Source organism: Zootoca vivipara, chromosome 9 (assembly GCF_963506605.1).
Source record: "Zootoca vivipara chromosome 9, rZooViv1.1, whole genome shotgun sequence".
Lineage (NCBI taxonomy): Eukaryota > Metazoa > Chordata > Lepidosauria > Squamata > Lacertidae > Zootoca > Zootoca vivipara.
Genome location: NC_083284.1, coordinates 45,301,144 through 45,321,989, shown reverse-complemented (window position 1 = coordinate 45,321,989; position 20,846 = coordinate 45,301,144). Strand labels below are relative to the sequence as shown.

At 39.3% G+C, this 20,846-nt stretch overlaps 1 protein-coding gene across 7 annotated transcripts in view; it reads right to left on the bottom strand.

The window, feature by feature from the left end:
- The window catches only part of CLCN3 (chloride voltage-gated channel 3), a 54,104-nt gene that overhangs the window by 4,732 nt on the left and 28,526 nt on the right, over positions 1 to 20,846 (bottom strand). For 2 of the 7 annotated variants that reach the window (XM_035111621.2, XM_035111623.2), the window contains 11 exons: positions 15,689 to 15,849; positions 14,988 to 15,087; positions 13,514 to 13,701; positions 12,580 to 12,702; positions 11,622 to 11,828; positions 10,616 to 10,696; positions 9,042 to 9,587; positions 7,591 to 7,777; positions 6,058 to 6,456; positions 3,744 to 3,960; positions 411 to 486 (listed from right to left, as the gene is read on the bottom strand). In XM_035111621.2, coding sequence (XP_034967512.1) covers positions 411 to 486; positions 3,744 to 3,960; positions 6,058 to 6,456; positions 7,591 to 7,777; positions 9,042 to 9,587; positions 10,616 to 10,696; positions 11,622 to 11,828; positions 12,580 to 12,702; positions 13,514 to 13,701; positions 14,988 to 15,087; positions 15,689 to 15,849 — 2,285 coding nt within the window. The remainder of the gene's footprint in view (positions 1 to 410; positions 487 to 3,743; positions 3,961 to 6,057; positions 6,457 to 7,590; positions 7,778 to 9,041; positions 9,588 to 10,615; positions 10,697 to 11,621; positions 11,829 to 12,579; positions 12,703 to 13,513; positions 13,702 to 14,987; positions 15,088 to 15,688; positions 15,850 to 20,846) is intronic. The other 5 variants (XM_035111622.2, XM_035111624.2, XM_035111627.2 and 2 more) reach the window with 3 other exon arrangements.

The window sequence follows — 20,846 nt, the reverse complement described above, 5'->3', positions numbered from 1 at the left end:
TGTCCTAGTTCAGATGTCAAAGACTACAATGAAGTTTGCAGGCTGATTGGCAGCTCTTGTTAAAAATGAAACCCCCAAACCTACAGAGTTTTGGCACATGCTTATTCACAGGTCAACAAAACTTGTCAGAAAACAGATGTACCCTGGAACCTTTGGGAATAGCAGAATTTCTCTCATTGAAATCGCTAATCCACTTTCTTGCATAACGTTCACTTTTAATTAACAGTGAATGTTCAGCTCCTGTCTTCATTTAGCATATTTTCCCACATTTCAAATTCATAAGGCCTATATACTTGTTTATGGAGGTTTGTTGTTGTTCAGCTGTTATAAGAGAACACTGAACAATTCACAAGTTTCATGCTTCCTGATGTCTAAAGTGTCTAATGAGGAGATCTGATATATCTAATCACCAAGGGTTCGACGTGCTGCTTTAGTTGCTCGAGATGCTCTAATATGTTCTTCTTTGTGATGATCCCCAAGACAATCCTGAAACAGATCATGTTATGCTAATAACTGTGTGTGAAATCAAACAAAAGAGCTCCAATCATAACGAAAGAAGTTTGGGGGGGGGGGAAGTAAAACGAAAACATGGACTGCAGAAATGCTAATAATGGGAAGGTTAACTGAAAAGGGATTTGAAGGCCAATGCATCTTCTCTCAATGCATATTAAACTTTAGATATAGACACATGTTGAGCACTGACATCTAGATGTTTTACCATTATTACAACCAATCTTTCCACATTTCGTGCCATTATAAATATGAAATGCAAGAACAAGCTTAACTTTTACTCCTACGGAGGTACATTTTACCTTCTTAAAAACATCTGATGGTCAAAATATTAAGTCTGCCTCTGTCTCTATTTTAATCACATTAACAGTCCTTAAGGCAGGCAGCTAAATGCTACTCCATACTCCCTCTCCCTGAATTCTGCATCTAGAATAAATTAGATAAATATGTTCACATCCCTTAGTTTGGGTTTGTTTGTTTTAAGCATGAATGGTAGAATGAAAATGGGCAAGAATGGGGAAGACGGGATAAATGTCTTATAAGAATAAAACCAGGGAGTGGCTGAAAACAGCAGATGGACAAGATGTTAAACAGGATGCCAAAACCCCACATTCTGACTCCTGGTAGTGCTACTTAGCTTCTTTCCATTACTTTAGATTTCACCAACACCTGTTTCATCTTTCCATTTTTCTTACATGCCATCAGAACTGGAAGCTTTTTAAAAATAATATCAATAATAATAGTAAGATTCTAAGCATGCCACACACTGGACCAATACTAAATCCTGCACATGTACAACAATTCCCTGGAATATACACAGCCACGATAAAAAGCAACGGAACAATTAAGATACAAGTAGTATCACCAAAATGCAAAACAAAAAAACCAGAGCTTTCCTTTTCCAAACTGCAAATAATTTTAGAGAAACATCCTAGCAAGCTGCTTTTCAAGGTCATGAAAATTAACAAATCTTTTGTAAACCAGCTTCTTAAAAATAAAAGGGTGATATCATAGTAGACCAACTGAAATCAATGGACTTGCTTAATGGGCCCAATCTGAATATGACTAACACTGGCTATTATCCAAAATGCTTAGAATTGTGTTGGGGGTATTAAAACTGTTTTACTGTTCCAGCTGGTGTGACCTCCTTCCTAGGAAAAGAGATTGAAATTTCCAGCCTGCATACACGTTTCCTTGGCTGATGCAGTCACATGCAGCAAATATACAAGTCTACTTAGTGATCTTGATAATTTGGGGGTCTGTCCCAAACTGACAAGTGGAATGGGATCTGGCCACAGTTAAAATTATCAAACGCAAAGTAACATTAACAAGCTGAAGCAAGAAAACAAATACAGACATTACACAGCTGCAGATTAAGAGCAAGTAACTTTTTGCTATAATGTTCACTTAATAATTTAAGAAATATAATACTTTCTACATAGTTAATAATCGCATTGGAAAATGAGGGACTTCCAATTGTAGCAGCGTATTTTGCTACACTTCAGATCCCCTTCTACAGAGGAGGCTTCAGGCCTCATCAATGGTTTTAAGTGTTATAAAAACATTTTCTAGGAATGCTATAGTGTACTCAACCCCATACAAACATAGCAGTTTAGCTTTCAGGATGCAATCCTACTTACCTGGGTGTAAGTTTCACTTAGCCTAAGGAGACTTACTTTTGAACATAGTATTGTTATTTTAATTTGGGCTGAAGGCAAGTATAAATACTTTTTCCTTAAACTATTTAAGGCAGCAAATTTAAGTAGTTTATTGCAAGATCACATAGTGATGTCCAGTCTCTAGAGTCTAATATACATTAATAATCTAAAAATATTAGACGGTATCCAGCATTGGTCATATTCTGGGTAAACTCATTGCCACTGATTTAAAGGAGCTTCTCCAGAATATGGATATCGCTCATGATGTATATAGTTTTAAAGTGGAAATAGTTGTAGTTATTGGTGTCATTTACAGCTTATTAGCATGTGCTTTGCATGCAAAAAGATCAAATTCTATACTCAGCATCTCGATATAGAACTGGGAGAGGACAATGTCTGAAATCCTGGAGAGCCACGATATTGCCTATATTGCAAATAAACCACACTGAGTTATATCATTAGTCTGATTCAGTATAAGGCCGCTTCCTGGTCATGCACTTGGCATGAGTAATGTCATATCAGAGGGAAGACATGCAAACGCAACAGAATGGCACCTGTGTTGTAAGCAAGGTTTTTCTGTTTCAGAGTGTTGAGAGGTTGATGGAAGCTGATGTGCAAAGTTTCATAAACCTCCAACACTGCTGTCATGCTGCTCACTTGAGTAGGCCACTCCCATAAGCAGTTCCATGTGTAAAGTTACATCTGAACCAGCTCTGGGACCCAGTAGTTTCATGGATCATTCCAAGAAGGCAAGTATGATTAGGCTATGAGATCTAGTCTTATGATATAAAGCAGAAAGGGGGGAATGGGCTCATCATGGGGCTTCAGCTGTTGGGGGCAGACTCATGTTGCTTGCAATATGCAGCCCCTTGCTCATTTGTTTGAAGGGTATACAATCAGTTGAAAAGGAGGGAAATCACAACAAGAAGAGCTGCAGAACTAGTGGCAAAGTTGTTTTCATTATCATAACTTAACTGCACAGAGGCAATGCAAACTATGATAAAGCTGCTGGGGCCATTTTGTGACATGAGGGTTCTTGCAAAATGCAAGAGGGGAGGAGGCACCACCTCCAAGAAAAACACAAATATGCTGAAGAACTGGGAGTAGTGTTCAGTGGTGTCGATATCTTAACTGGAGGCAGAAGTATATAAATCCATTCCATATTATGGTTTTAGACACAAGCAATATGGAAGCACTCCCATATCTTAAGAACAAAATATAACCCCCCACCCCCAAAAAACATTCTGTATGTCCCTCTTCTCATGGTAAACCAGTGAGAACAAGAAACCTTCTAGTGTTATGAATTATCCTCAGATGATTCTCAGGAATTATTTGGAACTGCTAGGAGAAGATAATGGGAAATCTGCAAAGGGCTATGTCTGCTTTGAAAAAATAAAATAAAAGTAGGAGAAAATAACTTCTAAGTCAACACCCTGCTATACAGTTGTCTCATGTTTAATACTTGAACAAGTGTTAGGGTGTTAAGACTTCTGAAGGAGCAACAGGACAAAGATAGAAAAATAAGCAATCCCAAACCTTTGTGATACAAATAGCAGTACCCATCATTGGACTCACCCATTGTGTGTTACAAGGCACTGCCTCAGGCCCAGTTTGCGGAAAATATCGACCACTATCTCCATTGGTGTGTGATCCGTCACAGTAAAAGGGCTCATATCAAGAATGCTTCTAAGCTTCAACGGTCGAGGGCTTTCTGCTGGAAGTGATGGGGTATGCTGGGCAAAACAGACTCTGGAACTGCCAACAATGCCTTCCTGCTTCTTCCTGGCACTTTCTTTAATCGGGACAATAGAAGGAGAATATGTGAAGGAGAATGAATTATTCCCTTATGTCTAAAACAGTGAAAACTATGTTTAAAAAAGAAAAAGAAAGGACTATACATGGTGGTGTTCCTCACGACCCCCCCCCAACCTAACTACAAAAGATTATTTTCTCTTTTAGTAATCCATGTCATGTTAATTTAATTCAATAATCCTAAATAAGAATAAAGATATTTAATCCTACAAATTGTTCAATTCAGGAAACACACTAGCATTTCAAAACCCTAAAAATGGTAGAAGGGGGGGGTGCAATATTTTGTTATTAAAATATTTTTAACCTGCCTTTTGACTAAAAGTATCCAAAGCAGCTACCGCTAGAAACACTTAAGCACAGTTTGAAGTTGTACCAAATTTTAAAGTTAGGACAGTAATCCTTAATGCAGAAAAAAGAAAGGAAGCTAATTGGGGCAACCACAAAAGCCTTCCAGAAGAGGGTTGTCTTAGTCCAGAATCTAGAAAGAGAACAGACAACTCGCAATTTGTGCAAGGGTGAGATGCCAAGGATTGTGGGTAAAGCTGAAATCGCATATAGCCAGAACAACCCCTGTGCAACCATCCCCACCTTTCTGAAAGCAGTGTGCAAAGTGGCGCTTGTGCCCCAGGCAAGGTGGAGAGCTTAAAAGCTCTTTCCATGGTGGGAAAACTTGGAAAACTGTCTACAAGTTGCAGGTCAACAGGTGTGAGTTCCACAGCTTTAGTGCCACAGCACAGCACATTACTCTTTGATCAGTGGGGGGAAATCAAGGAAAATCTTAGCACACAAGTAGGTTCAAAAGAGAATAGCCAGTCCATGAAGTATCTTGGGCCCAGACATTTCAGAATTTAAAAGGTCAAAACTTTAAATTGGGCTTGGGAATCAAGAGGAAGCAAAGTTATATGTATCCTGCACCCTGCACCACTCAACACATCTGCATTTTGAACCAGCTTGTTTCCTAGGTAGGTGTGTGTTTTCTTGATTTATTCTCCAAACGAACAAGGAAAAAATCCAGCACACATAGTAATGTTAGAGATAAGAAACTGTGCACAGGTCAAAGTCAAGTGACAAGAGAAATGTGGTGGATCATGTGACCATAAATCCGCCCAAAATGATATTTATAACCTTAAAGGTTTAAAATCAGAGTGTAGCTTATCTACATATATTGAGTGTATTAAAGAGGTCCAATATAGATGTAAACAAGGCATGAATCATCATGGTTAGGTCATTCCTCCAGCAATCCAGCCTATGTAAACTCCTGGGTACTGCCTCACCTGAATATCCAGGGGTAACATCAGATGCAGGAGTTCCTCCAAGCTGCAAGCCTGAGTGTTCAAGTTATCCTATCCTTACACTGGATATACTCCTATTCAACAGTGCTTTCATCTGGCCTGGATCAAGTTTCAACTTGTTTGCTCACATTCACTGAAGCATTTCAATGTTTAAATCCACAAAAGTAATGCAAGCAATGCTTCTTCTCTACACTACTATACTGCAAAATTATATTCTAGGTCTTCAAAACTGCCCCAGACCCATATCTGTGTGACAATCTCTTTGATGGTGGAGGGGGGACACAAAGATTCATGTAGCACACCCCTACTGCAAGAATTAAGTTGTGCCTGCCACAAACTTCTAGATATCTGGACTTAAAAGTGGCAGTCAAACGTAGTAACAAGGCACACAATAAAATTCACTTGAATATTGCTAAGTAATTATGCTGTGGTATAATTTTGTATCAATCAGTTCTGGAATTTTATGCCTTTCAAATCTCAGTATGGCTAAAGCTGCAGTAGGTATTTCATTTGGTCTGATTCCCAGTCTCACTGCTCCCAAAGCTACTCTGCAGTGACAGAGCTTCCATATTTGGCTACATGGGACTGTTAAGAAGAAACAGTTTACTGTAGGGTTCTCTTCGTGTGAAAATGGAGAGCCTGATGCTGCTCTTCAAGGATCATGCCCCCATTTCCACCTCCAAATTCATGTAACCCTCCGATTTCTCCTATGACTGCTCTTGAGCCAATGCTTTTTAGGGGGTATAGGGGAGGACAACACACTCAGAATACAAAAACACAATTACCTATTGCAATAGTCAAATCTCTCCTTAGAGCAAATCCCACTAGCCTCTGGGACTCTTTGGACATTATAACAGGAAAACCGTTATAGCTGGTTTCATTGATCATATTTTCTATATCATCCACTGTCATATTATCTTGTGTCAACACTGCCAAGGGTGCATCATTTCTTCGAGGTCTCATGACATCAGCTGCCAATGTTGTGTGGGTAAATTCTTCCTTGGCATCCAAGAAGGGATATCCATTCAGACGAATGTGTGCTTCATAGATACCTTCCCTGCCAAAAGCGTCTCCTACCCACTTGCTTGTCATTACTGCAGCCATGAGGGGCACAATGTATTCTAGCCCACCTGTCAACTCAAATACAATAACCACTAGAGATACTGTCATCCTTGTCACACCACCTGAAAGGGGAAAAAAAGGTTAATGATCAGTATGACCTTGTGGAATAATGTATCAATGTGGTGTTCCCTGGCCCCCTAGATAACATCAGGTGCCAGCCAGGTATTAAGTCAATCACCACAAAACTTCAACATGGAATTAGCAGCACATAACTTTGAATGTATATTAATGCTACACAAAATAATATAATAATAAGTCACTGGGACACCCCACAAAAAATCCAAAGGTGTAGTTATCTTAAAGGAAGGGAAATGACAGACTGGTTTTATGATAAAAAAATAATTTAATCCCCAAACTGCAAACTAACATTTGCAAAGTAAGGCCCACTGAGCTCAGCAACTCTTACTTCTGAGAAGACATGCCCAGAATTTCACTATATTTAAGTTTCGAGATTTAATAATGTGCTTATGTGGTACTGATAATTTAAATAAATAAATAAATAAATAATAATATGCAATCAGATGGTTTGCAAAATCAAATTGGAATACAAAAAATGCTGACTTTGCACACTGGGAAGGAAAATTGAAACGGACTGATCCTCCTTGTCCACAGCTTCCTCCACCAGAAGGAAGACTTCTGTTACTAGTTTAACATTTTTCCAAAGATGAAAATGTTCCTGTCTGATCATTTACTCAAAATTTAATCTGCCAAAACCAGAAGTGGCAGCACCAGTTGCCAGGAGTCATCTGGTAGTATAGCCAATTTGCAAACTCTAAGTTTGTATTCTTCCACATCATGATTCCCAATGCATAAATGGTTAAATCTGTTCATATATCGAAGTCAGGGCTGGGAAACAGCCTGAGGATGTTTATGAATAAGTATTTCAAGGATTACCATACTTTTAATCAATACTAATTCCAATTCACATTCAAACTTTTAGAGATGAGGGCTGATTTTTTAAAAGTTGTGATTAAATACAGCATTGCATGCCCATAAGATGGGCTTATGGAAACACACTCCTTGTTGTTTTAATTACTATATCTTTTCAGTACTGTACATGTTTCCAGTTCAAAGCAACATGCTCTTCAAACATTGGGCATGTCCATTTGTTCTGCTTTATCCCTTTATAACTTGCCTATTTAAGCAGTTGAAAAAGGAACTAATCCCTTTCATTTACTGTGTTCTGATTTAGTTACCTAAGCATGCAGCAGCACCAACCATAGCATAGAGGCCAGGGGTTATACAGTCTGCTCCAACTTCACACCACTCCTTGAAGATAAACCAGTCATGGTGATAATATGCAAGTTGCTCCACAGAGATTCCCACGATTCTCCCAGCTATTGCTCCAATGGCCATACTAGGTATGAACAAGCCTGATGGCACCTAAGAGAAAGAGAAAGCCAAGGAAGACTGTGACATTGTAAAGGAAATGTTTCTTCCTTTTAAGCACAGGAATAGGGAACCTATTGCTTATTAGATCTGGACAGCAACAGGTTCCCCATCACTATTGCAGTACATAGACTACTGGGTTGTGTGAAAGATTCCAGAGACACAAGCCCCCACAAAGTTTGGATTCGGCTGCCCCTGTCCTCCTCTATTATGATGGGATGGGAAGTTTACTGAAGAAGTTTGAAAGCCTCTATCTTCCCCACCCTGAATTCTAAGCTAACTGAGGCTCTACTAATGTCTGGGAATAATCACTAAACTGTTGAGGCTTCATGGTGGGGTAGATACATGAGGTGCAGCTGAACCAAGGGCAGTACATTTGGAATGCCATTTTCAGTGAGCACAACCCAATAGATACAATACAGCTCACTGTAGCCATGCAGACACCTTTAGCAGACTGTAGCATCGTCCTTAGCTCTTGGTGGGAAAAGCTGGCAAAATCCACTTCCTTAATTACACAGATTCTCTTCCCATCCCCGACAGCCGACAATCCAAAATAGTACATGATCCCTATAGAATACTGTAATTTGACTTTAGCGCAATGCTCGTCCCTCCATCTAACTAGGCCTTCAGAAACCTGGAATATACAGTTTTTATTTTTAGTCTTATTAGCCACTGAACAAACTAATGTAAGCATGGAAGATATGTGCAATGTCTTCTGAACATCAACAACCATTCTTGCTGGAGTTCAAAATTTATAAGCAATAAAGAACTTCACTTCTGAAAATAGGCCTTCCCATCCCACACAATTGTCCAAGAGAACACACCCGTGTTTGTCCTCCTTATTTGGAATCTCCAATTTCAAATTTCAATGTTTGTATTCTTCACTGAACAAGATATCATTTGTCCTTCGTACGAAATTAAACCTTGCGGCCTATCTTACTAAAAGGAACATGCAATAGATTAAGATAGGCTTTCTCAATAATGTACCAGCTAAGATGGGGGGGAAAGGAATAGAAATCCAATCTTTAATGAAACTTTATTTATGTAGTGCTCTTTCCTTCTAAATTGTATCTACTGTACTTATATATATTAACAGCACAATCCTATGCTTCTCTTCTCAGAAGTAAATCCTATTGATTTCAGTGGGACTTACTGTCAGGTGTGTATAGGATTGGAGTGTAAGAAAGAGAGAGCTCAAGATTTGAACATGAAAACAAAAAGGGCAATGGCCAGAGAAATATTGCTTGTTATATCTTACCTTGATACCGAAGGTGAAGACTGTCATTATAATCTTAAATATAAGGGCTAAACACAGCTGCCATATAGCTGAATACACTCCTGTGCCTGCTGGACGATCAGGAATATCATCTACTATTTTACTGACATTCATGTCGTTTCTGTAATCACAAAGGGAGGAAGATTCCAAGGGGCCACAGTCTGTGAAGAGTTCTTTAATAAGCTCACTGGTGTTGACTCTGGTGTATGGATTTGGAAAAGCAATGACAGCGGTTATTGCTGCTACAATAATGACCTCCAGAACTGGATATTTTCCAAATTTTGTTGATTTGCGTCGCCGGCACCAAGCGATGTTTGCACGGATGAAAAATGCTCCCCATAGCCCACCAAACACCCCCAGAAGAATGAATGGCAACAGTTCAAACAGGTACCATGGAGTATGGTATTCAACATAGAAAAGAACTAGGCGACTGTTACCAAAAGGATTGATTGATCTCAACACAAATGCAGCCACCAAAGCAGCAAAAAAAGATCTCCACAAAGTTTTCAGTGGAAAATAATAACTGACCTACAAGAGACAAAAAGAGAATAATACAAATGGATCTATTGTGCAAATCTGCTCATTTCACTAAGCTTATAACAGGTAAGTGAAACTGTGTATTATCAACATCAGCAGCTAATGCTGAATGCTACTTTATGCTTTGTAATAACAGACATCAGTTCAAGCATTGAGATAAATGACTGACATTAGAATATTTTAAACTAGAGCACTATTTTAGCAGTCAGAATAATGGGTTAGACTTGCACAGATTCTGCACCAATTTCTACAGACAAATATGGCAGATACAGGATAAGCCTGACCTGAAGCAGTTTCACTATTGCTTAACTGTATGGCAAGCCAAAGCAGCCCACAAAGCAACCCACATTACCAAAGTTACCGAAAACAGCTTAGTGGTGTCACAGTAAAGATAAGACTGAATTGCAAGCTAAGGTGCATGAAAAACCACATAGCTGCTACATCATGAGCTGGATTCTGTCAGCCCATGCATGTCTGCACCACTTTGGCGTATCTGGAATGCGCTATCAAGTTCACACCAAGTTCTGCCAGCAATGAGTAGAGCTTCACTGAAGACGGGAAGAATGGAAACATCACATGCAGAGAATTTCTGAGGAGCTTCTAGCTATTTAGGAATAATAGCAATGAACAGCACCTTGCCTAGTACCCTATGACAAGTAGAATTTGGCTCAGGTGACTAGGCAAAGGAAATTTTATAAATCAGAAAGGTTATTCTTTCTTTTTGTGGACATGCCATAAATGGCTAACATCAGGTTTAGGCAGTGAATCTAGTAGTTATCGTTTGTTGGCTAGTAGTAACTTCTGGTCACCTTATTTGCAAGGGTTGTACTACAAAGTTAAATTTATCTCTCATTTACCACCAAATAGCCCTGTAATGAGTACACATTGAGGGAAACTGTGCTAAGCTTAGACCTGCATGGTTATGTACATAGAAAGACTGAGTTTAAGTGGTTTAAGTGGGTCATGTAAAATTACAGTAATAATGGAAAACATATTTTTTCAGAGATTTTTATACATACTTCTTCTAGGCTGAAAAGGACTCCACCAATGGGGGCACCAAAGGCTACTGATACGCCAGCTGCTGAAGCAGCTGATAATACCTGCAAAAAGGATTACATAGCTTTAGATTGTTTGAAATAAAATCTCAAATGTAAACAGTTCACTGTTATGACTTATCCACAAACACTGGGCATATATAAATACCATAGCAGCAAAAACCATCTTTCATAACTGATTGGAATCATGTGACTTCTTCTTAAGATTGGGAGATGTTGCTTTCTCTAAGCTAGTCACAACTGGCTATGGTCATGTGTTCGAAAGCCACTTTTCCCAAGACCAATTCTAGAACTCAGAGAATATAATTTAGGAAGAGCTCTATTATCTGACCAAATGTGTTTTTAAGAATGTGCTCCCGAGGAAGGGAAGACTGTGGGACGGGAATCCAAGAGCCTGATTTTATGCACTCACATAATTACGATATATATGTGCCAAAAAATGTGGCATAGCTGTCAAATTGTGTTCCAGTTTGGGGGGGGGGATCTATTTAAGGCCCCTTGCTACAAATTTATACCAGCAGCACTGAAGTCACAGGGTCATATACACACTCCATAGGTTGCTGAACCCTCTTCGCATCAATGAAAGCTCCTTGTGCCACATGCAGGCCTTTCCTTAGAACCAGATTACACCATTGGGATGAGGCAGCCTGAGGCCCAATTCTATGCTCTTGCCACTTCAGAACAGCGGACAGCACTGGGCCCTGGGGTTCATACTGCCAATTTATTACAAATATGAGAGCAGTGCAAAGTTCTACATGAGGTAAGACCCTGAACAATTTCAAAACACCAGTATTTCTAGAATTAACCTCTTCATTTATTCTCTGTAGCTTACTACTTTATTCAATTAAGAAAAACAGCAGTTATTTTAGCCACAATTATTTAACTGCATTTGGATTAATAAACATGTCTATTCACTACTTTTCATAAGAATGAATTATTATAAATGTATATTTTTTAAAGAAAGACACACCTCCCTTTTTTTTGCTTCATTTGTGCTATACTTCGGAAAGAGGTAGGAAAAGATATTTCCACAGCAACAGGCAACATGTACTAGAGGACCCTCTTTTCCTAAACTCAAACCTGAGGCTACAGCCAAGACTAAAGTGATTGTTTTTATCATCAAGGTCCACTTGCCCAGGTATCCTCTAATGATGAAGCCACTCAATATAGTTTTGATCTAGAAAAGAAAAGAAATAGACATTAAAATAATAATTTAGGCTTTTCATGAAACTTTTGAACACGTCTCTCAGAAAACATAACTTGTTCAAAACTTAAATTACACAGCTGCTGGAACAAAAATAACTCTAAATTTTCAAATCCATTTTTTAAAAAAAGTCTTTTAAAAGACTGGAATATATTGGTCTGTGATCCTGCACAACTACCACACTGATAATTATTCAAATGGTTATATTATATTATATTAAACTTTCTACATGCAATTTATTCACTCAAAATATAATTAAGTGTGCAAGTTTGACCAAATAAAATTAATTTTCACAACTCTTTTAACTTCTTTTCTATATCTAGTCCTAGATTTATTTCCCTGTTTTGGCTATTTCACTTTGTGCTATGATGTTTAAGATTTCAATCGCCTGTATCGGCTATATAACCTAATATAAATGTTATAGGTGGCATAGGCAAAATATAAGCTGTCATAAGTGGTCGTCGTATTTCTTCCATTCCGTTTCAGATCTCCAATATCTGAAAAGGAACTCCAATGTGTCTTATGGCCCTTGACACCCCTTCCCAGGGGTCACAGAACTGCAGCCTTAAATAAACAAATTAAGTCCTGAACCACAATCAGAGTCCCAATACTTTATTTTGTACATTATTATTTATAAACATGTAGTAAGTTCTATGTGACAGCATTCCTCTCTTTACCAACTTTCCTTAAACACTTTTAAGGATAATTGTAATGGAAAGCCTACCTCTGGAATCCCAGAGCCACATGCATAAGGTGCAAACACCTTCACCAAAGAAACGGCTAGGAAAGCAAAGCTCAAGGCCCAGAAAATATACATGATGTAGTTCATGATGTAAGAGCCTGGGCCCTGAAAGAAAGCAAACAGAAGAAACTGTTAACAAATTTGAGTTAGCTACCACATAGTAATTTAATTTGCAGTGAGTTTTGACACAAAATGTATTTTCTTTTGAAGCGAAGCAATTGCAGCAAACGGGATAGGGTGAGGTGGTCATTGGCTATAGTACAAGCCTACATGTCAGCACTCTTCTCCCATAATGCCAACAGGTTATTCCTGGATACGAAAGGGACTGCCAGAAGAAGGGAAACACTGGTACAACAAACACACAGACACACACCAGTGATAAAAGCAGAGGTGGAGAACCTGTGCCCCCCCCTCCCGAACTTGCTGGACTGCAGCTCTCATCATCCGTGGTCCTGGTATAAGTTGTCACAGGTTCCCTTCCCCCTGCATTATGGGCTCACTCTGAAGTTTAAGGTCTTTTTCAAACACATATAACAGATTGTGCAAAAACAAAACAAAACAGCAACAACAGCAGTAACTGGCAGCCAGACATTTAGGATATTTTCATACTGTCAGGAGTTTCTGCACCTACAGCTTTCATTAAGTCAATTTTGTAATTTCATTGAAATATTCTCATGCATACATGTTTCGGGCTGCTGAATTTCAGAAAAATGCCAAAAATCTCCCACTCCCACTCTCTATACCCATCAGCATGTGCACAAGGCACTGAAATGTTCTCTGAACATAGGATGCTCCTTAATCTTTCGTTATATGTTAAATCATTACCATTTCTGTTTTTGGATAAAATACCATCTGCACAGACAGGTTAAGTCAGTGAAGAAAGGACAGTGAAGAAAAGTTGAAGAGCTATACTTGCCTCTGCTTGACCAATTATTAGTTCTGCCCATGTTTTCCATAAAGGACATTTGTCTCGCTCTTCAAATGTTGTTTCGTTTGAGGCCCAGCAACACTGTTCATGGTTGAACCACAGGGCACTAAGACAAATGCCTTCCTTTAAATCAGTCATCCAGTCTGCAGCAATATCTATCAACCCAGCCAATGCACCTATTTCAGTAAGAGAGATGGCTTAGCATTTTCAGAGCCCATAAGTAGACAAAAATCACCATCAATTCACACAGAATGTAATAAAAACTCAATGTGTTCAAAAACAGGCCTAGCTGAGATTACTCTTCTTCAAAATGTAGAAGATTAATGTTAACAAAATCAATCACTTCACCCGGAATGCCAAGATAACATAAATGGTGTCATTAATTTTGAAATGTTACCCAAGGGTAACGTAAGCCAAGGTGCTACTGTATTTTGTTGGATTGGGAGTGTTGCATTAGGACCAAGCCATAATCTAAAGAGGATGATTCTCAAAACCTTTAATAAAACATTCTTTACTCATTCTTTTAGTTCTAAAAAATAAAACAAAACTTTATAACCAGCTTGACTTGTTTTGTACAAGGAAGGAAAATTTCATTGTTTCCTGAATGTATGCTAGTATTTAACTTGGCAGGGCAACCAAAGAACACAAAGATCTTCAAACGTTTCATACTCTGGGATATTCCAATATTTGATGTTGCACTCAGGAAGTCAATGAACATTCAGCAGAAATAACAAAAAGAATACAGTATGCAGGTCAAAATCATTCATCTACCGGGTAGGTGAAGTGAGAAGATACAGAAAATGGTCTGGAGTCATGAGGTGAAAGAGTGACATATCCATATGTATGATTTACTGCATGACTTACTGCACTGATCATAACTTTCACCTTTTTTGTTGCCCCACATACTGTAGATTGCCAATATTATAGTGATGAGAGGTGAGGGTTGCACTCCTGTACCCATCTGTCTGCAAGCAAGCCCCGCTAAACTCAATGCAGACTTATGTCTGAGTATACTTATATATTAAAGGTAAAGGTAAAGGGACCCCTGACCATTAGGTCCAGTCGTGACCGACTCTGGGGTTGCGCGCTCATCTCGCATTATTGGCCGAGGGAGCCGGCGTATAGCTTCCAGGTCATGTGGCCAGCATGACAAAGCCGCTTCTGGCAAACCAGAGCAGCACATGGAAACGCCGTTTACCTTCCCGCTGTAGCGGTTCCTATTTATCTACTTGCATTTTTGACGTGCTTTCGAACTGCTAGGTTGGCAGGAGCTGGGACCGAGCAACGGGAGCTCACCCCGTCTCAGGGATTCGAACCGCCGACCTTCTGATCAGCAAGCCCTAGGCTCAGTGGTTTAACCACAGCGCCACCTGGGTCCACTTATATATTATTGCACTGTAAATATCACAAATTTCACCAGGAGTTCTGTAAAAACTAGACAGCTTCTTCAAGTTGTCCCTACCTGATGCTAATCCAGTTAGTGTTACAACTAGCCATCCTGACCATGCATCATACAAACTCTTTGTCATCTCCCAGGCTGATTCTTTCTTCTTGCTATTGATCTGTAGAAACAAAATATTACCTGGTATATTACAAATCGTTATTTGATTAACAAATTATATGACAAGTTTGTGTTCTGCTGCTAAGCTATGGCCCCTTTCTGAATTGTGTAGGACAGGATCCTGAACCTTGTCATGTTCTAATGCCAATTAAAATGCTTTTTCAAGTTGTCAGTCTGTGGCCAGCTGTCAGATGTTGGAGAAGTCAAACTCTTTTGCTACCAATGATGTCCTCTTAGACCTTTTGCTCCAAGGCTGAGGCCATTCACCCCCTAAGCAGAATTCCACATTTCCTGTTCATCCCCCCCCACTGCTCCTACTGTGTTGTCCCCCACCCCCAGCAACAGCTTGATATAGAGGGAGGCAAGGGTTCCTACTTCTTATGCTCAGAAGAATACTCAAGAGAATAGAAATTTTTTAAAAAATGATCCAGCAATGAATCATTCCAGTATCAGCTATTACTGTGAGTCAAAATTCAATTTGCACCAACACACTACAGATGTCACCTCTCCTGTACATTTATTTAAATAACCATTAACCTGATCAAACAGTATGTAAAAGCAAAGTTGTTGTTTTTTAAAAAGCAGTGCCCTAGAGTTTTTACCCGTCTGTGTCTTTCTCTGTCCTTGCACTTCTCTCGCACCCAATCAATGGTGTGGAAGTCATCGTATGTTCCAACCCCAGGAATGGGCTCATCCAAAAGGTCCAGTAAATGTGTAGTACTGTTAATGCTTCCTCCATTTGTCATTGTATAATGAGTTCCTGCTGTGGAAAGAGAATTATTTATTTATTTTAGTTTCTCTACAAGAAGATAACTATCTATTTAACTTATGGCTGCCGACATTCTAAACTTAAATCAAATAAAATCCTTATCATAGTCTGGATTTGAGATGATACAGCACACTGCTCATCAGGAAAAATCCTGTGGGCTCATCCATGATTCAATTGCTATATCAAGAGCATCTCAAACTTGTGTATCTACAACGTACTTTCAACTGTCTATATAAGGCTTACTCTACTACTACTACTACTACTACTACTACTACTTCTTAAATTTCTATACCGCCCTTCATCCAAAGATCACAGGGCAGCTGACAATATAAAAACACCAAAAGGCCTAGGCCCTCCAGCTGTTAAATATGATATCCATGAACTGCCTTTTTCACTGCTACAGAAAATGGTTTTCTACAACAGCTTCATCTGTGCATATCTCCACTCCATATGCCTCCCCAACATCCCTATATTTGGCAGCAATGCTGGTAAGAAAGCATTTACCATGTCACTTGTGATGAATGTATGATTCTAGGAGCCCATACACACACCCAATTCCCAGTTAAGCTTCTTTTTGGTAGAAGAAAGCATGCAAGGCACAAACCCCTGCTGTGTTCACACACCTGGGGAAATACCTCAAAGCTAACTTCATGCACTTATTCTTTCTCCCTCCTACACTTAGAACAAGAACTACTAGTGTTGGGTCACTATACAAGCTTTACCAAATACTGCCCATACTCTGTCTTCTGGAAGCATGGGGCAGGGATGAAGAAGAGCCCTGATAGTCAGAGGAGGGAGGAATCAGGAAAACACATGTCTCTATTACTTATTTCTACTGTAGTAAGATTTGCCATGCCAAATTAACCCACAGCATGAATCTAACATGAGACAAGCTCTGCCTCAGCTGCATCACCATAGTTCCAATGTTCAGCAACTAGATAACATCTAGATCAGGCACCCCAAAACTTCGGCCCTCCAGATGTTTTGGACTACAATTCCCATCTTCCCCGACTAGGGATCATGGGAGTTGTAGTCCAAAACATCTGGAGGGCCGCAGTTTGGGGATGCCTGATCTAGATCAAATGGGTTTATTTTCTGGATGGTTGTCTGGAAAAACCTGAACTCCAGATTCATTCTCAAGCAGACTGTGATTTCAAGTCCCCACTCACTTAACAGAACACCCACACAACTTAATGAGGAGACAGCAAGGAGAACTTCCAGGAATACTGCAACAAGGATCAAGCTTCAAACTCTTAAAGTGCATGTTTGCTAGCCCTCTTAGTATCCTGGAAATAATGGGAAATATAGTTCCCATCTCCCTGGCCACTGCCACACATGCTTGACCCATAGCCTAATATAAAGTATGTGTTGTTGGGGGGGGGGGGTTGGTGTGAACACTGTGGCAGGAACTGGAGGCAAATTACTTAATCATTTCACAGCAGCAATAACTCTGGAGAGTCAGGTGTCTGATCCCAAATACTGCAGATTTGTGGTGCCTAAAATTTGGTCTCTGAAGCCCCGTTTCAGAGTTCACCTCAACCCTGACTGACAGCTGTAACCAATCTGTAAATGATATCACAAGGTCAAAAGAATGGCTTTAAACACCTCAAGGATATGTTTTAAATAAACAGAATGGGTGTACAAATTTTCAGGAAAACATATTCATGTAGACTAAAAACCCTAATCATTATGATCAGGCTGCAAACAGCAGAATTGTAACCCTGTAACAAGCAGTGTTTTCTTTGAACAAATGATATCTATAAACAGATTTAAACATCTGTTGCAGTTTCTCAACAGTACTGCATTAAAAATGGCCCAGCTATGGCACAGGCACCAATTCTTTCCTGCCACACATCTCAGTTACTCTGATCTAATGTTCTTACTCTGAGACAAGTCTCTTCTTCGGTGGAATATTGAGTAACTTATTCAAATATCATATGGAGGAAGTATTTCTATTTAACAGGTAAATCCTGATTGTTGCTTTCCAGCCAAATGGGATGACTAAGAGCTGCAACAATACCAAATTGCAGCTACTAAAAAGCACAAGTCTGGATTCAAAATAATAAATTTCTGAAATACAATTTCTCTTTCCCCCTTACGTTTCAGAATTTTAGCACAAGTGACATCCACATTTGCAGCACAACTGTAAGTCCAAGAAATACAAATAATTAGGGAAATATTTAAAAATATTGCTCACATTTGCAGTTGTTTTAAAACCCGAAGGCAAATGGGTTAGAATGTGGTCAAACAGATTCCACAAACCCCCTCAATTCTATGTACAAACTTATAAGCAGATTATTTTTACTATACTCAAAAAAGATATCGGGGGAATGAAAAAAGGATGTCTTATCTCACAATTTGTTTTAATTTGTTTTTGTGTTCTCTAATATCACTTATGTAAATATTTCCTCCTATTTCCCTGCATATTCTCCAGGTCCACCCCTCCCCCCAAAAAACCATCCCACACAAATAATTGCCTTCCATTCACCACTATGCAATTAGCAATTCAGTATAGCTTGAGGAATGTTGTGAAAATGTCCTTGGGTCATGACTACACTATGAAAGTAGGTCACGCTGCAAGTATATTAACTAACAAGTTTCAAGTAACACTTTTTAAAACAGGAGTGAAGAGATGCAGTTCAACACCTTCAGAACACTGGGGGGTTTTCTGTTTTTGACCCACCACAGCTTGTCGTTATTGTTTTGTCCAAACTGGGCAATATTGTGGGCAATATTAATATGGTTGTTTCAAACAAGCCAACTTAAGACAATGGTTTACAAACCGACCTTGTTTCAACAGGCCATTGTTAAGAACAGGCAACCTAAAGCCCGTGAGCCAGATGCGGCCCAATCGCCTTCTCAATCCGGCCCACAGACGGTCCAGGAATCAGCATGTTTTTACATGAGTAGAATGTGTGCATTTATTTTAAATGCATCTCTGGGTTATTTGTGGGGCCTGCCTGGTGTTTTTACATGAATAAAATGTGTGCTTTTATTTAAAATGCATCTTTGGGTTATTTGTGGGGCCTGCCTGGTGTTTTTACATGAGTAGAATGTGTGCATTTATTTAAAATGCATCTCTGGGTTATTTGTGGGGCAAAGGAATTCGTTCATTTTTTCCCCTTCAAAATATAGTCCGGCCCACCACATGGTCTGAGGGACGGTGGACCAGCCCACGGCTGAAAAAGGTTGCTGACCTCTGGTTAAGAATAAACACAGCTTATAGTTTGTGTGAAATCAACAATGGAAGCGGAAGCTTCCAACCTCATCCTCACAGCAAGGAGAAAGAGGAGTGAAATGGCCAGGAGGCTCGCCTTCCTAAGCAATGGCAAAGCACATGCAAGGTTTCATACTTCAAGTGGTGCCCTAAAAGATAAATAAACTCCCAAGTAATTGCCAGTGTTATATAGTAGTCTTTCTAGTATGGGCAGGTAGAAGCCCAGCTGCTGATGGGCAGTGACAGTAAGTCTGTTGGAATTAGCTATGCTACAAAAGTCCCCATCAGGATCTCTCTAGTGTGCCTACCCCTGCCAAAAGCAGGGCTTGAAGTCAGCACCAATCAGCAGACTGGGTTAGTTAAATAAAAAGCTGTGTTGCTGCAGCACATGGATAAATTTTTTGGTAGGGTCCCAAAAGAGTAGACCAGCCTAGTGGGGAAGACTGAACAATGTCAAAATGTGACGTGCACCCAGTTGTAAGGAAAACTCATCCATGCCTTCTCAAAGGCCAATTAATAGTGGAATTATAAGTGTTGTCTACATTAGATAAATGGAGTATCACTAGAGTATCACTCTACGCTAGATACTGGAGCAGCAAAAAATAAAAATAAATAAAAATAAAAATCCACTATTGTAAGCCTCAAAATGTTATAGATTATTTAAAAAATGCTTGTTGAGCTATTAACAATATTTTTTACCTACCTGATGAGGTCTATGAATGGTGAAAACTCTGGTTTTAATACAGGAATATCATACATTTTTTTCGATTTTGGTGAAAACTACGATGCATCCTCTCAGACAAGCCTGAATTAAAGTATGCTTTCATTGCTTTGTTGAGTTCTGAGTGTCAGGGCAAAAGTTATTAAGATGATTATGCCCCGCCAAAGCATATAGTAGCAAGTACTGGCAAAATAATGTAGTGCATGGGCAGTTTAAATTTTGAAGCCAAATTTCACCAGCACTATAATGTCATAGCTGCCAAGTTATCCCTTATTTTAAGGGATTTTCCCTTATGCTGAATAGGCTTCCTCGCGAGAAAAGGGAAAACTTGGCAGCTATGTATAATGTTAGCAGAGGGCGACATGTAGTGGGTGCTATGATGCCTATTCATTTTGTTATGGAATATGGTAGTGACTAGACAAGGATTTGCCATCCTTTGAGGGATAATTCACACATTTGGAAATGTGAAAAAAATGTGGACACCACCCACCTCATCTCACAATGACACAGCATGCAACTGTCAAACCATAAAATTTATTTCTTTCAATGTTCAAAAATATGATGCTATGCAGTTACAGCAGTACCTCGACTTACGAATTACTCGACAACTGAATTTTTCGACTTACGAGTGGGGCAAATGGCCGCACGCTTACAAATTTCTCGACATCCGAACGGAAACCGTGGCAGTTTTAGATAGGGTTTTTCCAACTTAGAAATTTTCAGATGGGGTTGCTTCGACTTACGAATTTTTCCGTTTCCAATGTATTCCTATGGGAAATCCCGTTTCCAATGGCGCTTTTCGACTTACGAATTTTTCAACCTATGAAGGTGCCTTTGGAACGTATTAAATTCGTATGTCGCGGCATCACTGTACTGTTTTGTAAACTACTCAGAGAATTTTTTTAAAGTAATAAAGCACTATATAAATTTAGTTAAATAAAAATAAAACATAGGATCTAGCCCAAATGTTGTGCACATTTTTGCTGTAATACTGTGAAATGCAACTGAATATGATGTATGCAGCTATTTGAACAGGTTGAAGTGCAGTGTACA